We start from the raw sequence: 17350 nt of genomic DNA on the forward strand, positions 1-17350 counted from the left end.
AATTACATACAGTGTTGAGCAGAACCAGAACGATACTACGGAACGAAACGGTGGTGATTTTTCATCTACAAGTGGCTCTTATTAGTTTATTTGTGTCAGCTGGTACGGAAAGTATGTTTATGTTTGTGAGTGTGAGCACCATACGAATCATTGAAAACATTTATTTATTTCTTAATAAGTGAAGCATTTAACCTGAAAATTTAATAGCATTATTTTGAAAAATTACTACCTCAATCAAAAATGCATGGATGTGGCAAACATTAAGTCAGTTATTGTAATTTATCAGAAGTTAACTGGCGGCCGCCGTAGCCGAATGGGTTGGTGCGTGATTACCATTCGGAATTCACAGAGAGGTCGTTGGTTCGAATCTCGGTGAAAGCAAAATTAATAAAAAATATTTTTCGAATAGCGGTCGCCCCTCGGCAGGCAATGGCAAACCTCCGAGTGTATTTCTGCAATGAAAAAGCTCCTCATAAAAATATCTGCCATTCGGAGTCGGCTTGAAACTGTAGGTCCCTCCATTTGTGGAACAACATCAATACGCACGCCACAAATAGGAGGAGGAGCTCGGCCAAACACCTAACAGAAGTGTACGCGCCAATTATTTATTATTTATTTAACTGACATCAACAGATATTACTTGTTTTAGACATCTGCTAATCAGTTATTGAGAAAAGGACCGTTATTCCTAAATACATACACAGGCCAAGGTAGCGCTATACGTTTCGATAGTTGAAAAATCCCCGATAGGTAAAGGTTCTCATCTTATCGATTATACTATCGCTTGCTTTACAGCTGCTTAATTTACTTTGTTGAGACAGAAATTTGTAAATAGACAAAAGTTTAGAGCCAAGTTTTTTCCATGTCGAAAACCTTCGAGATGTGTAGAACCAGTGATGAATGGAAGTTTTGGTGTCGCCTCTGTGCTACAGAAAATTCTCGAAACATCAACGTATTGTCAGAAATGGATTCAAAATCACAGCTTATGAACTTAGATTTTAATAGCATTAAATTTAGGGATTTCATAGAGCAGTTCTTTCAAGTTCGGGTAGGTGTTTAAACAAATATCTAATTAAAAACATCTGTACTTGTATGTCACTTACTATTTATTTAGATTGAAGAGGACGGAGATCTATCCCATTGGCTTTGTACACAATGTTTTTCGTTGATTTCAGCCTTGGTTAAATTTTCGGAGCATGTAAAAAATGTGCAAAACATGTATGATGCTATTCAACGTTCTGTGAACAGAAAAACTCTGGATTTGAAAGTGTTTCGAGAGAATTACAATTTGCTTGGGAATGAGTTATTTATATTTAATTTATCGGATATAAAATCAAAAGTTGAAAACATTTCAATTGAGCCCAATATAATAGTTAAAGAATCACTAGATAGTATTGTGAAGAGTGAAATAATATCGGATGAAGTCCGAAATGGAGTATTTTGCAATAAGTTCGAATACAAGAGTGAATATCAAGATCCCCTTGGTGATGGCAATGAAAATGTCGGTAGTGACATAGAAAGTTTTAACTCAGGAGAAAAACAGAATGAAGAAAAGAACATAAAAGTAGACCAAAGCGAGTTAAATGAACAATTTCCTAATCGACTTAGTGCGAATAAGCACAATAAAAAGCTCAAAAAAAGGTTGTGTATCTCTGAGGAAGATTCAAAGGAACAGAAATACTTTTGTAGCGATTGTTCAATGCATTTCCAAAGACTTAGCAATTATAGTTCGCATATGAAGAAAAGACATGGCATCATATATGAATTAGATCCTTTGACATGCCCTCAATGTGCTAAAGCCTTCCCATCTAAATCCAGACTTAATCGTCACATTAAAACACATCGGCCACTGGCGGAAACGCGAATATTTCCATGTCCACTGTGTGATCGAAAATTTCAGGCAAAAGATTATGTATCCACACATATAAAACTAGTACATGAAGATATTCGCCCATTTATTTGCGAAGAATGCGGCGAAGGTGCTCGTACAAAAGCCACTCTACGAGATCACATGCTTACGCATACCGGCTTGGCGCCTTTTGAGTGCGAAGTATGTAAAAAAAGATTCAAAAACCGGGCGCAACTGAAAGTAAGAAACCGTCTTGTATTAATACTTTAAAAATTATTATTAATGTCAATTTATTTACAGAAACACATGGAGATACACAGTTCCAATAAACACATCTGCAGCGAATGTGGCTTACAACTGAATTCGCGCATAACTTTAAACCGTCACATGCTGGTACATTCTGATGTTATGCGCCACAAGTGCGACTACTGTGGGAAGGCTTTTAAGAGAGCAAAAACGCTAAAACTTCATTTAATACTCCATACCGGTCTAAAACCATATTCCTGTGATTTCTGTGAACGAACCTTTGCGGCAGCTTCCAATTGTCGTACCCACAAAAGAAAATCACATCCAAACGAATTGGCTGTGTTGGAAGCTTCAGGCGAAAATACTTACACAAAAAATATTCCCACATTGACTGTATTGAAGACAGTGTAAGTTAAAAATAAAATCTGAAAAAATTAAATTGTATAAAGCTAGAAATCATCATGCAAATTAAACTTCAATTTCTCAGGACACGATCGGCTGAAAATCTTACTCCAGTGGTTTGCAAGCAGAGCGGTAATTTTTCTTTGGGTAGGAAACCGAAGATTCCATTTGATTGCACAGGCTTCACAAAACATTCTAATTCTTCGACTAGCATAGACCCACTGAACTGGTTACTTCAAACAGATGCCACAAGAGCGAGTTGTAAATGAGTGTGCAGACAATTATGGTGCACAACGTATCGTAATTCCTTTCCGCTGGCCTTAGGATACACAAAATTGAGCAAAACTTATTCCGTAGAAAACAACTGCGTTCTTTTAGTTGCATATTTACACAATACTGCAACTGCAAAATGTTCAATTAGCTAAAATTAGCTATTTTCAACATTGTTTTTAAGTTATTTTAATAAAAAATTTCTAAGTTTATTATGTAAATGATTTCGAAATGTACTGTTTGTTGTTGTTGTTGTCGTTGTTTTAACAGCATAGGTAGCCCTGTCTGTGTAAGCATATCATCGGTCGTCTTCGTCTAGCTCATCTAGGGATAGGCCCAGGAAACATGCTGTTTCGACAGGTTGGGTTCAGAGGGAGAGAGGGGTTAGATGAGTCGGTTTGAGGGTGTACTGTTTGTTTGTTTCTACGGAAATTTCCAAAATTCCACGTCAACGATTTACGGTACTACGGAACGGAACGGTGGGGGAATTCATTTAAATAGGGCTCTCATAAGTTCCATCGTGTCAGCTGCTACGGACGTACGTATACGTTGGTGAGTGTGAGCACCATTAGTATCTCATACGCTCGCTATTGTTGCCAGTCGGATCGCGAAGTTTCTCCGTTCGCAACAATATACCTACATACATATACAGAGAACGTTAAATATATATATTATTTATTTTAACGTTCTCTGCATATATTATTCGAAATGATGAAGATTGATAAACAGGTTGAAAATGAAATTGTTTCATTGACTGATAATGGTCGCTCATCAAGGGAAGTAACACAACGCTTGGAACTTTGCCAACAAACTTCTTAAATGATGGAATATAAAGGCACTAAAGGTTATGAAAAGGCGCCCCAATCTACTTTCGGACAGAGATCATTGGCTCATAAAGTAGCTAAAGCATCAAAAAAGACGCACAAAAATTAAAACGCCCATCAGTGTGGGGCTGCTTCATGTGTTGGCATATTGGTCCATTGGTACGAGGATAATGAAAAAAGAAAATTAATTGAGTATCTTAAAGACCAAATTTGCCGAATTTTGTTGACCTAAGCGCATATCCAACAGATGAGGTTATATTTCAGCAAGACGGTTACCCGAAAAATTGTTCAACAGTGGATAAACCATCAGGACTTCCAACTTTTAGAACCCGATTGAAATTTAAATAATGTCATTAAAGATCCGTGAACAAAATATAAATATTAAGTTTTATCTAATAAAAGTGATCGCAAAAAGTCGTTGTGTAAATGCACGAAGATTTTCGAAGGCTTCTTTAAAAAAGAATGCAAAAGAAAAACCCAGGATGAAGTCATCGTGTAAATTGGCTCATACTCAACATGAAGCACCCTTTAAGACAATAATTCTTAAGACAATAATGTCTTCGTTCCCACGACAGTCGGTTCTACGTTACCGAAACGACCGGCCAAGGACTGTCACTCCAGCAGCATTCACCGTATGTAAGTATGGGGAATGTTTATGCTGCTACAACAACAACAACAATAATTCTTATCGTTGCCCCGACAATCGGTTCTACGTTACCGGAGCTACCCGGATTTACTATATATCCGGCCAAAGACTGTAACTCCAACAGCACTCCCGCGTACATGTATGGGAAATGGTTTTGCTGATACAACAACAACAATTCTTATGTTTATTAAGGGAGCCGGTTTTTGATGAGCTAGTATGATGAGTAGGGAACATAAATGACCTTAAGGCCCTTCACAAACCACCTCATTTTCATATTAATTTTTTTAAGTCGGCTTAAAACTGTAGGTCCCTCCATTTGTGAAACAACCTCAAGACGCACATCACAAATAAGAGGAGGAGCTCGGCCAGACATCTAAGAATGGTGTAAGCGCCAATTATATAGATGTATGTACATAACACTCCCCTTCCTTTTAGTCCCACCCCATCGAAACAGACCGTCCCCTGGCTTCACCGTTAAATGTAAATTCTGAGCAAATGGTTTTAAGGAGCTACAACAGCCAGAGGTGCAATAAAGTAAGCGTAGCTAGTTTACCATTAACCACATATTTACTAACTGCTAATTTTCCAAAGTTCCGCTGACCAGTTTATATTCAAGTTGTAACCTAAATTGTAAATTTAAAATTCTATTAACAGATTTATCGCATGCAGGGGTTATTTCACCCATTCTATAACAAATAAAAAAAAAAGTGGTCATTAAATAAAAATTGAAGTTCTGTAATATTAATTTAGATATTTATACTTCATTGTTTTCTTATATAAGTTTTTTCTTAATATTTAGTTTACTATTTATCCATTATCACAGCGTCAGTGGGTTTTACTTCGTCTGATTGGATTTCCCTTGTATATTTTAAATTTACGTAACCCTTTTGTTTGGATGCCAGAGGCATAAAATTTTCCCCCGTTCGCGCTCTGTATAAAATGGCACATTTTAATTAAACGACGCTACTTGACGTATATACTACTTACACCGCTCTCAGTACATCCAAGTTTGGTACATTTTTCGTATATGTCTTTGCTCCTGAAGCCTCCAGTGCAGCTAATTCCGATGGATGCATGGTCTTTTTGTGAAAACGACAACTTGAACCGGTGGAAAATGTTTTTTCACAAAAGTCGCATGAATATGGTCTAAGACCAGTATGGGCAATTAGGTGATATTTAAGAGTTTTGGCACGCTTAAATGTTCGTCCACAATAATCACATTTGTGGGGCATTTTATCGGAATGCACTAGCATATGCATATTTAATGTAGCCCGGCAACTTAGTTGTTTCCCACATTCTGTGCAAATGTGTTTGTCTCCATGTATTTCCAAATGTCTCTGAAATATAAATTTTTTTCGATTTGATCATTACACATAATTTGTGTTTAATATTTTATTACCTTCAGTCGGTATTTCTCTTTGAAGCTCTTCTCACATTCTTTACATTTATAGGGCGTATAATCTGAGTGAATTAACATATGCTGCTTCAGTTGCTTCTTTGTACGTAATGCTTCACCACATGCTTCACAGACAAATGGCTGATAAGACTTATGTTCATTCCTTATATGGTTGCTCATAGATCCCTTTTTTTCGAATTTTTCATCGCAATGTATACAACTAAAAAACTTTTGGTGATCATTCATATGACGTTTCAGATTCGATTCACTTTTGAAAGAACTAGGACATTGGGAGCAAATGATTACTCCATGTTTCTTCTTCAAGTGCGTAGAGTAGGTACTTCGACGTTGAAATCTCTGTGAGCAAATGCTGCAAGAGTGGTCATTTATCATTCCGACAACTTCAGAGATCTCAGGGCACTTTTTTGATATTTTTCTACTCCTATTATTTCGGATCATTCGGTTTTCGAATTCTGAAGCATCTTTATTATTACATTTATTTTCACTGCCACTACTGCCTTCTTCTTCCGACGAATTATAAGGATTTTGGTAGAAATTTCCCTCATCATCAGCGATCGGATCATGAAACCCATCTTTCTTGTCTTCGTTTTGTAATAACGACTCTCCCTGGAGTTGAGTCGATACTTTATCAGGTTTTACATTAATACTTTGGACATCACCCACGTCTAGACTCGCTAAATCGGCAACGAAAATTTCTTCAACTGGAAGGGCAGTCCTACATTGTGGAATTAATGATTCATCTTTTAGGATTCCATGCTTCACAAATAACAAATGTAAATCTGGTTTTTCTTTGCCTGCAAAATTCTGTAGTTCATTGTACATTTGTTGGACCTTATTTACGCGCTCACTAAATTGTATGAGGTTTGTTACACTTCCGCAACACTCGGCGCAAATTACCTGCGACAATTTATCATCCTCTTCAATCTATGAACAAAATTTAATAGTTAAATAATTTCACACAATATTTATTTTGCTTACATGGACCCGAAAAAACGTTCCTATTACATGGGCCATATTCTTATCGTAATTAATTCCATTTTCATTAATCTGTTGTAAACACTGTCCCGATATAATATTGATGTATTGGCCATCAGCTTTCGCACAAAGACGACACCAACCCTTCCATTTCTCATCCAAAAAGATTTCCGTGCAATTTACAGATGGCTCTGCTACATATAAATTTGTATCCGACATTACAAATTTCTATGATTATGATTATGATTATGTTTTTACTAATTGTTTACTATTCCCTTGTATTTGTGTGCAAGCGACAAAACCTAGAAAACTGATCGATTTATCGATATCGATTGTACGTAGTAATAGAATTTAACTTGCCATGGTGTTAATAGGTTTACATATAAGCAGATTATCCTCATCTTCGACCTAATCAGCCAAATTCCTCCCTCTTAATTAGTTATTATGAAATATTCTCTAAATATTTCCTTAATTCTTCCGTGTCTAAAAGTAAATGTACATATCCTCTTAGGATTGGCAATAAATCCACAAAAATTATTCTACCCGTTCACATCTGACAGATTAGCTGCAAAATTGGCAATCAGTTGTCAAGACTGTTTAGAAAGGTTTTTCTTCATAGGTTTGGTTGAATGTTTTAGTGATTTGGGTTTTTTATTTATTATTAACAATGTGAAGAAAAGCTATAGTCCTAGGGAAGTAATAGTTAATTCAATTGCGCAAATTGCTGCTAGTACTAACTTCACAGCCGTGAACTTTCAAATGGGAAGAAACGACAAAATTTATGAGCGTTGCCCCAGAAGCAATTGGCAAATTTTGATAAGAAAATTGTTTTTTAAACTAATTAATACACTTATGTATTGACACAAAAAATATAAGGAATATTAACTTACACTCTTTGCCATGTCTTCGAATTCAGGCACTTAATAGAATACAAGATTGTGCCTTTCGAATTAGCCGTGTCGTATGAACCCATGAATAAACAAACAAAAGGAAAGGGAGTTACTTGTTTGTGAAGAGGAAGAATAGGCGAAAGCAATGAAAATAACCAAACATAAGAAATTATACGCACATACACATACTTTCTTGCCACGGCGTCTTCCACATAAAAACGCAAACAAATTGTATTTGGAGGTTTTATATTAATTTATGCTTTCACAATTTACCACACGGCACTTCGTTTTCATTAGTTTGTTTAGTTTAGATCTAAAAACTCACAATATTACCAAGCCATTCACTGAATTTTAACAAACATGCAAATTCTCCTCCTTTCGTTTGTTTTGCATTGGAAATGGACCTTGCCATCTTGTCAAAATTAATGTGAAAATAAAGTAACTGTTTTGGCAAGGCGCCACCTATGGTACTCAATTCGCTTTGGATAGGCAATTGATATCAGAAGAGCTCTAGCTTCACCCAAGGCGTATTAAGTCGAACGAAAACATCGTATTCGCTTTTTTCCTACGTTATTTCAATTTGTATTTATTACTTTTTTTAATTTAATGGGAAGTAATTGAAATGTTTTAATGTTTAACATATAATAAATCTGATTTATAATATTTTGTTGGATTTGAGTTCACATCTTCGGGTTTAATTTGTACTTCCTTGTCGAAATGTGCAAAACCATTCTGTTTTGATGCTAGAGGCTTGAAATTTGTACCTGCCCTTGACCTTTAGTTAATTAAAATATAAATTTTATTATAATTCTCATAATTAAGCTTTTTCCTGCTTTACTTACACCGCCTTTAGTACGTTCAAAGTAGGTATATTTTTGGTATATGCTTTAGCACCCGATGCTTCTAGTTCAGCTAGTTCCTTTGGATGCATTGTTCTTTTGTGAAAACGACAACTAGGCCCAGTTGAAAACCGTTTATCACAAAAGTCACATGAATAAGGTCTGAGATCCGTGTGGGCAATTAAGTGGTTTTTCAGTGTATTTGCGCGTTTAAACAACCGGCCACAATAGTCACATTTATGTGACATCTTATCGGAATGCACCAACAAATGACTTTTGAGCGTAGCTCGCGTACTCAGTTGTTTACCACATTCAGGGCAAATATGCTTGTCTCCATGTATTTGCATGTGCCTCTAGAAAATTATTTTAAAATAATTTCAATTATTATTGAATATACATACATATTAAATGTTCAAAGTATTACCTTCAGACGACTTTTTACTTTGAAACAAGTACCGCAAACTTTGCATTCAAATGGCGAATAATCAGTGTGTTGCAACATATGTTCTCTGAGTTGTTTTTTCGTGCGTAAAGTCACCCCACATACTTCACAAATAAGTGGTTGCTCATCTTCATGTGTACATCTTATATGTTTTGCTAAACTTACTTTTGTTTCGAATTTTTTATCGCAATGTAAACAGGAAAACGTTCTTGGGTGGTCTTTCATATGTTGCCTTAATTTTAATGCGTTTTTGAATGATTTCGGACACTGGGGACATATTATGTCTCCATGTCTCGTTTTCATATGAAGAGTATAGTGCCTGATACGTTGAAAACTTTGAGAGCAAATTTTGCAATAATAGCTACATTCCAGGTCCTGATTGTGTACATTCGAGGAGTCCTCTGATTTTTGTGTAACCTTTTCCGATTCGTTATTTTTAGACTCTAACTCTATATCACTATCTTCATTATCGCTAGTATCTTCGTCATGGGCTATCGGAGAATAATCTTTGTCAGAACTACCTTTTTCATCACCGATCGGATCAATAAATTCTCCCTTCTTTGTGTACTCTTGTAAAAATATATCCGTTTGCACTTCATCCGATTTCTTTTCACTTTTTACATCATTTCCTGATGATTGTGATATAGTTGTGACAGGCAAATCAGCAATGAAAATTTCTTCAACAGGCAGTTTACTGTCATTAGGTGGAAAAAATGGTGCATTTTCAATTAAGTCATATTTTTCAAACAAAGCTTTTGAGTTAAGTTTGCCTATGTATACATGATTTTGTAGATCGTCGTACATTTGCTGAACTTTATTTACTCGCTCTCTAAACCTTATCAAGGAATTTACCAGTTGGTAACATTCTATACAAACCAGCTGCGAGAGTTTTTCATCCTCTTTAATCTGCAAAATATTGATATAAGATATTGAGTTCTGGTATGTGTTATTTGTTTTCCTACCTGAATCCGAAAGAAATCCTCTATGACAGGGGCAATACTACAACTACTACTACTGTATTCATTAGTTTTTGGCACAAGTTGCTGACACTGTCCGGAAATGACATTAATATATTGTGTATCAGCTCTAGCACACAGGCGACACCAACTTTTCCATTCCTGAGCTGTGAAGTCCACTGCTCCTATACCACAAAGTTCTTGCTCATTTAAGCGTAAATCTGCCATAATAATGAACTAGCTCTGAAAACCGTAAAACACTTTGATTGTTGAGAGATTCTAGATAACACCGTGCGTACAGGGATTACATGAAAAAATGTTTGTTTTTGATTTTACAAAGTTTTTCTATTTATCTGCATATTCACAAATATATTTTTAAAAGATTGGCAAGAAAAGTACTTAAAATGTTTACTAACTTTGTTGCATCTGAGGTGAAACACAAATTCCTCGATACAATGAAACATCGATAGTTGTATGATTCGATATGAAGTAATATACTCGTGTAACAGCAATTTACGTCTTAATCGATTGCGAAATATCGGTTTTTATTCTTCCACAGTCACAGAATATTAAAGGTGAGATCTTTCGAAAACCGCTACTTTATTCTTCGCGATTTCGACAACTGGTTGGCCGCATTTTGCAATTTGCAATTTGCAGCTTTGCACATTTGTATTCACCGTATTCGTGAACAAACCTATGGTATGAGCATTGACTTTATAGATTTTTTCAATACCAGACTTCAATTTTGTTAAACACTTCCCAAGTGACGTCATCTGTCAAATCATCTCAGAGCCGAACAATGGTCTGCTATGTAGTACACCTTTAAAAATATTTTTACCATTGAAATGATCGTGCAGAATTCGGCTGCCGAATCCACAAGTGACGTGACCATCAAAGTTCCCCTCACAATTTTCTTTTTCACCATAGCTAAATAGCAAACCCGTCAATCTATCATCCTTTGGATAGAGATTGCTGCTGGAGCGAGTCCTTTGGAGCGAGTGAGAACGTGAGCACGAAATAAAATAAATTCAGTTGTAATTCATTAACTCGCTGTCCCTTTAACCAGACGTTGGTGTGGTGACTAACAGTTACTTTAAGGGCATATTCCATGCTTATTATTTTATATACATACCAAATTGTAAAACTACATTTTTTTATGCTGATTTAATATTTTTTAATAAGAAAACATAATTCATCGCCCGTATAAAATAAAATACGAATGCTGGGGCATACCTCACCACACCACTAAAGGGATAAATGATGCCTCTTCAGCAACATGTAATTTCACTTCCTTTTGTTTGCTTGTTCATAAGTGATGACGTCGCAGCATAACCTCTTATTCTATCATTCTTGGAACAAGCCCTATTCCTGCTTTCGAAAACCGTCGGCCGTACATAATGTGGGTAAAATATGGGGTAAAAACTTTCCAAAATGCGTACACCCATGCATTATTTATTCTTGACAAACGCCAATATATTTATATTGTTTTATATTTATTTTACGTTATTCTCATATCTACTTACACGTATGTTTTATTTTTAATTCTATTCTATTTTTTATACTTCTTAAAATTACTAAAACAAATCTGAAAAAACTACTTTTAATGTACACATGCTTTGTTCATTAACTTTTCAGTAAAAAATTTCAAACAAATAGTAATTTTTTTAATTTAATTATTCCTTTTTCCACCTGATTTTATTATTTTTTCAATTTTATGTGTGCGAAATATTCACATAATAGGGTTTGACAAAAAATACTACTGTTTGAAGGTTTTTATTGGCAGAAACTTGCATTTTTATAACGTTGCTTTGCCATTGGTGCCTTTTTCTTCTGAAAATGTTTCGAGTTCAAAAATGCGTTATCTGTAAAAGCTCGTATTAAAATTTTTACACCGAAAAATACTATCTTTTGATAAGTTGCGTCTCCAGTGCTGATGAGCATTGTTCAAGGTATCACGAACAAATTATTTCAATTTCATGCTTTTGCTTTGCGTTTAAAATTTAAATATAGTAGTCAGAAATGCGATTTCTTTTAAGTACAAAATATTTGTAGCATTTCACTTATATAACGTTTGCATTGGTAGTTTCTGTTATTTTTGAGTTTACATCTTCAGTTGAAATATCTCTTTTCTTATCGAAGTTTGCATAGCCGTTTTGTTTCGATGCCAGCGGTGTGAGATTTTCTGCCGTCCGAGAGCTAAAGTATAAAAACCATCATAATAATAACAAAACATTTAGTTAAAAATATCGCATTAGATCATCTACTTACACCGCCTTTAATACGTCCAAGTTGGGTATATTTTTTGTATATGTTTTTACCCCAGACGCCTCTAGCGCAGCTAACTCCACTGGATGCATAGTCTTTTTGTGAAAACGACAGCTCGGACCAGTTGAAAATGTTTTGTCACAAAAGTCACAAGAATATGGTCTAAGGCCAGTATGTGCAATTAAATGGTTTTTAAGCGTTTTGGCACGCTTGAATAGCCGGCCACAATAATCACATTTGTGGGGCATTTTATCGGAATGCACCAATAAATGACTATTGAGTGTAGCTCGCGTACTTAGTTGTTTGCCACATTCTGTGCAAATATGTTTGTCCCCATGTATCTGCATGTGTCTCTGGAAATAGCGCTATAATTAATACAATGTTTGGGTATTTCTGAATTCTTCTTACCTTCAAACGTTGTTTTTGCTTGAAGCATTTTCCACATTCTTTGCACTCAAAAGGAGAATAATCTGTGTGTGTCAACATGTGTTCCTTTAACTGTCCTTTAGTGCGAACAGCATCGCCGCATGCTTCGCAAATAAATGGACGCTCATCCTCGTGTACAAATTTTACATGTTGGGCCACGTATTCTTTCGTTTGGAATTTTCGATCGCAATGTTGGCAGGGAAATAGCTGACGATGATCTTTCATATGACGCCTTAAACTTGATTCACTATCGAATGATTTAGAGCATTGCGGGCATATAACCACACCATGCTTTTTCTTCATATGAACTGAGTAGTTACCACTACGCTGAAAACGCTGAGAGCAAATGTTGCAAGTATATTTACTTTCTTTCGAGATTTCTGAAGAATCTTCAGATTCCATACTTTCACTGTTTACAGCAATATTTTTTAATTCTTGTTCATCGTCATCTGAAGTATCCATTTTAATATTAAAATCCCCACTTCCGGTACTACTGTCATCTTCCTGCGCTGGAGGGCAATTCTTCTGGCCAGAATTCACAACTTCTTCGCCAAATGGATCTTGGAATTCATCTTTCTTTTCGAACTCTCTAATAAATACCTCAGTTGGCAGTTCATCAGATAGTTTTTCATCTTTCACCTCAAATTTCGATGAATGAGCTGTACTAGTGATCGGCGAATCAGCAATAAAAACTTCTTCTACCGGCAGTTTGGCGTTCGGTTTTGCAAGTAGGGTTTCGTCTTTAGATAACCCATATTTTTCATATAGAGCCAGCAAATCTAGTTTTGCTTTGTCATCACTATGCTGAAGATCATCGTACAATTGTTGAACTTTTTTTATATTTTCACTAAATTTGACGAAAGATGCTATTACATGAAAACACTCCGTACATACCAATGGTGATAGTTTTTCGTCTTCTTTGATCTGTTTAAAAAAAGGAAAAGTTAAATGCTGCTTGTGATATTCGTATTTAACAATAAGCTCACATGAACCCGAAAAAAATCTTCTATTGTAGAAGCAATGTTGAAGGTGTAATTGATGTTTGCAGGTATTGACTGGTGGCATTGTTGAGATAAAACATTAATGTATTGAGCATTAGCTTTCGCGCAGAGACGACACCAGCTTCTCCATTCCTCAATAAAAGGATTGCTTCTGTTATTTATCCAATGTTCAGTTTTAGTTAACGATATATTCGACATATTAATGTCTGAGGTACGATTGCCTTTTCTTAATTAATTGGTTTGGCTCAAATTTATATGGCTTCACTCTGTTTCTGCAACACTTAATTGTTTTCGGTTTACTTTATTACTCCTGTTAAATGTCGTTTATTGGACAAAACAAAGTGGACTCACTCGAGAATTTTAATATGAATACATACTGAAATATACCTGCATTTCAGCAATTTGTTACAATTGTTTATAACTTTTTCCCATTTGAGAAGCAAATATTTTCTCGGTATGTTAAAATATCGATAAGTGCAAGGATGATAAATTACCAGGTTTGCTTTTTAACTATGGTGAAAAAGAAGATTGTGAGGGGAATTTTGGCTGCCACGTTTAAAAACTAAATTTAACTATGATGAAAAAGAAAATTGTTTGCCAAATTCTGCACCATCATTTGGCAATGGCAACAAAGCAGCATGAGTATAGATTGAATTGATTTTTTTCGTATATCTTTAATACAATCTTAACGTCAGCCGAAATTTGAACAATAAATTCACAAATATCCCGACCCGTGCAATCAGTCGTTGTTCAGACGGTAACGAAGTAGCATTGGTTGATTTTTTCATATATTACCAGCACAATCTTTGTTTTTTGTGCAAACACATCCCAAGTGACGTCAGCCCATCAGCTGATTCTGTCAATTCGCTGAGAGCCGAATAAAGGTCTGCTAAATAATAAACCTCTAAAAATCTTTCACCACGGATAAATGTACGATTTTCAAGTCGAGTTTATCTATTGTTGGAGAAAAAAGCATAACACCAAGGTGAATCAATACAAGGTGGCTCTGGTAGAGAAATATATTTGTTTTTTTTTTTTTTGAAAATTCAAGAACAATTGCTTCTTTTTTGTCCCTTTACTTACTAAAATATGTATAAATTTTGTTATATTTTTATTCAAATCAATTGTTAAATAAAAATCAGAAGTTAATGGCAATAAAGCTTGGTTGCTTTAGTAAACCACTTAATTACTTTACTATTCGTTTATACTAATACATAATAATAACAAAACATTAGTTAAAAATATCGCATTAGGTCATCTACTTACACCACCTTTAATACGTCCAAGTTGGGTATATTTTTTGTATATGTTTTTACCCCAGACGCCTCTAGCGCAACTAACTCCACAGGATGCATAGTCTTTTGGTGAAAACGACAGCTCGGACCAGTTGAAAATGTTTTGTCACAAAAGTCACAAGAATATGGTCTAAGGCCAGTATGTGTAATTAAATGACTTTTAAGCGTTTTGGCACGCTTGAATAGCCGGCCACAATGTTCACACTTGTGGGGCATTTTATCGGAATGCACCAATAAATGACTATTGAGTGTAGATCGCGTACTTAGTTGTTTGCCACATTCTGTACAAATATGTTTTTCCCCATGTGTCTGCATGTGTCTCTAGAAATAGTGCTATAATTAATACAAGGTTTGGGTATTTCTGAATTCGGCTTACCTTCAAACGTTGTTTGTGCTTGAATCATTTTCCACATTCTTTGCACTCAAATGGAGAATAATCTGTGTGTGTCAACATGTGTTCCTTTAACTGTCCTTTAGAGCGAAGAGCATCGCCGCATGCTTCGCAAATAAATGGACGTTCATCCTCGTGTACAAATTTTACATGTTGGGCCACGTAATCTTTCTTTTGGAATTTTCGATCGCAATGTTGGCAGGGAAATAGCTGACGATGATCTTTCTTATGACGCCTTAAACTTGATTCACTATCGAATGATTTAGAGCATTGCGGGCATATAACCACACCATGCTTTTTCTTCATATGAACTGAGTAGTTACCACTACGCTGAAAACGCTGAGAGCAAATGTTGCAAGTATATTTACTTTTCTTCGAGATTTCTGAAGAACCTTCATATTCTATACCTTCACTGTTTACAGCAATATTTTTTAATTCTTGTTCATCGTCATCTGAAGTATCCATTTGAATATTAAAATCCCCACTTCCGGTACTACTGTCATCTTCCTGCGCTGGAGGGCAATTCTTCTGGCCAGAATTCACAAATGGATCTTGGAATTCATCTTTATTTTCGAACTCTCTAATAAATATCTCAGTTGGCAGTTCACCAGATAGTTTTTCATCTTTCACCTCAAATTTCGATGAATGAGCTGTACTAGTGATCGGCGAATCAGCAATAAAAACTTCTTCTGTCGGCAGTTTGGTGCTAGGTTTTGCCAGTAGGGTTTCGTCTTTAGATAACCCATATTTTTCATATAGAGCCAGCAAATCTAGTTTTGCTTTGTCATCACTATGCTGAAGATCATCGTACAATTGTTGAACTTTCTTTATATTTTCACTAAATTTAACGAAAGATGCTATTACATGATAACACTCCGTACATACCAATGGTGATAGTTTTTCGTCTTCTTTGATCTGTATAAAAAAAGGAAAAGTTAAATGCTGTTTGTGATATTCATATTTAACAATAAGCTTACATGAACCCGAAAAAAATCTTCTATTGTAGAAGCAATGTTGAAGGTGTAATTGATGTTTGCAGGTATTGACTGGTGGCATTGTTGAGATAAAACATTAATATACTGAGCATTAGCTTTCGCGCAGAGACGACACCAGCTTTTCCATTCCTCAATAAAAGGATTGATTCTGTTATTTATCCAATGTTCAGTTTTAGTTAACGATATATTCGACATATTAATGTCTGAAGTACGATTGTCTTTTCTTAATTAATGGGTTTGCAACACTTTATTATTTTCAGCTTACTTTATTACTCCTGTTAAATGTCATTAATTGGACAAAACAAAGTGTACTCACTCGAGAATTCCAGCAATTTGTTACAATTGTTTATAACTTTTTCCCATTTGAGAAGCAAATATTTTCTCGGTATGTTAAAATATCGATAAGTGCAGAATGATAAATTTACCAGGTTTGCATTTTGACTATGGTGAAAAAGAAGATTGTGAGACGAATTTTGGATGCACGTCACTTGGAGATTCGTCAACCAAATTCTGCAAGGATGATAAATTTAACTATGGTGAAAAAGAAAATTGTCTGCCAAATTCTACACGATGATTTGGCAATTGCAACAAAGCAGCATGAGTATAGATTGAATTGATTTTTTTCGTATAACTTTTATAAATACAATCTCAACGTCAGCCGAAATTTGAATAATAATTTCACAAATATTCACACCCGTGCAATCAGTCGTTGTTCAGACGACAACGAAGTATCATTGGTTAATTTTTTTCATATATTACCAGCACAATCTTTGTTTTTGTGAAAAAACACATCCCAAGTGACGTCAGCCCATCAGCTGATTCTCTTTATACGTTGGGAGCCGAATAAAGGTCTGTTAACACTAAGGTGACTTAATACAAGGTGGCTTTGGTAGAGAAATATATTTGTTTGTTGCTTTTTTTTGGAAAATTCAAGAACAACTGCTTCTTTGTTGTCACATTGTTTATTAAAATATGTATAGAATTTGTCGGTTTGTAAAGTTTCTCCGTTTGCTACCCTGCCCTACGCTTAAGTCTGATCGTCCCGATTAGATACCAAATACTTCGATCGAATCGTTTCCACGACAGTCGGTTCTACGTTACCGAAACGACCCGGGGTTATATCCGGCCAAAGACTGTCACTCCAGCAGCATTCCCCGTATGTAAGTATGGGGAATATTTATGCTGCTACAACATCGAATCGATCCATCAATGTGAACTACT

General features: G+C 35.5%; 4 protein-coding genes and 1 pseudogene across 6 annotated transcripts; 1 reads left to right on the forward strand and 4 right to left on the reverse strand.

Annotated features, from left to right (window-relative positions):
- The first annotated feature begins 761 nt into the window (after positions 1 to 761).
- On the forward strand, positions 762 to 2913 carry LOC129249253 (zinc finger protein OZF-like). 2 transcript variants are annotated; one of them, XM_054888947.1, is made up of 4 exons: positions 762 to 1048; positions 1115 to 2089; positions 2150 to 2502; positions 2583 to 2912. In XM_054888947.1, the coding sequence occupies exons 1-4, from the start codon at positions 863 to 865 to the stop codon at positions 2764 to 2766; spliced, it is 1698 nt and encodes a 565-aa protein (XP_054744922.1). In that variant the 5' UTR covers positions 762 to 862; the 3' UTR covers positions 2767 to 2912. The 2 variants fall into 2 exon arrangements, with proteins under 2 accessions (XP_054744922.1, XP_054744923.1); XM_054888948.1 differs by having other exon boundaries at positions 938 to 1048; positions 1176 to 2089; positions 2583 to 2913.
- Positions 2914 to 4951: 2038 nt separating this feature from the next.
- Positions 4952 to 6918, reverse strand: LOC129249259 (zinc finger protein weckle-like). The gene is made up of 4 exons (XM_054888959.1): positions 6633 to 6918; positions 5637 to 6578; positions 5225 to 5574; positions 4952 to 5167 (listed from the first exon to the last, which is right to left on the reverse strand). Exons 1-4 carry the CDS (start codon positions 6846 to 6848, stop codon positions 5041 to 5043), a joined length of 1635 nt encoding a protein of 544 aa, XP_054744934.1. The 5' UTR covers positions 6849 to 6918; the 3' UTR covers positions 4952 to 5040.
- Positions 6919 to 8082: 1164 nt separating this feature from the next.
- On the reverse strand, positions 8083 to 10181 carry LOC129249257 (zinc finger protein weckle-like). Of its 2 annotated transcripts, XM_054888957.1 has the most exons (5): positions 10065 to 10181; positions 9763 to 9999; positions 8783 to 9706; positions 8362 to 8711; positions 8083 to 8294 (listed from the first exon to the last, which is right to left on the reverse strand). In XM_054888957.1, the coding sequence occupies exons 2-5, from the start codon at positions 9982 to 9984 to the stop codon at positions 8147 to 8149; spliced, it is 1644 nt and encodes a 547-aa protein (XP_054744932.1). In that variant the 5' UTR covers positions 9985 to 9999; positions 10065 to 10181; the 3' UTR covers positions 8083 to 8146. The 2 variants fall into 2 exon arrangements, with proteins under 2 accessions (XP_054744932.1, XP_054744931.1); XM_054888956.1 differs by having other exon boundaries at positions 9763 to 10181.
- A 1143-nt stretch (positions 10182 to 11324) lies between these two features.
- Positions 11325 to 13890, reverse strand: LOC129249258 (zinc finger protein weckle-like). Its single transcript, XM_054888958.1, has 5 exons — positions 13800 to 13890; positions 13434 to 13728; positions 12430 to 13371; positions 12025 to 12374; positions 11325 to 11952 (listed from the first exon to the last, which is right to left on the reverse strand). Exons 2-5 carry the CDS (start codon positions 13644 to 13646, stop codon positions 11817 to 11819), a joined length of 1641 nt encoding a protein of 546 aa, XP_054744933.1. The 5' UTR covers positions 13647 to 13728; positions 13800 to 13890; the 3' UTR covers positions 11325 to 11816.
- A 702-nt stretch (positions 13891 to 14592) lies between these two features.
- LOC129249261 (zinc finger protein weckle-like) lies at positions 14593 to 16572 on the reverse strand (annotated as a pseudogene).
- Between the last annotated feature and the right edge of the window lie 778 nt (positions 16573 to 17350).

This window comes from Anastrepha obliqua, chromosome 5, assembly GCF_027943255.1.
Source record: "Anastrepha obliqua isolate idAnaObli1 chromosome 5, idAnaObli1_1.0, whole genome shotgun sequence".
NCBI lineage: Eukaryota > Metazoa > Arthropoda > Insecta > Diptera > Tephritidae > Anastrepha > Anastrepha obliqua.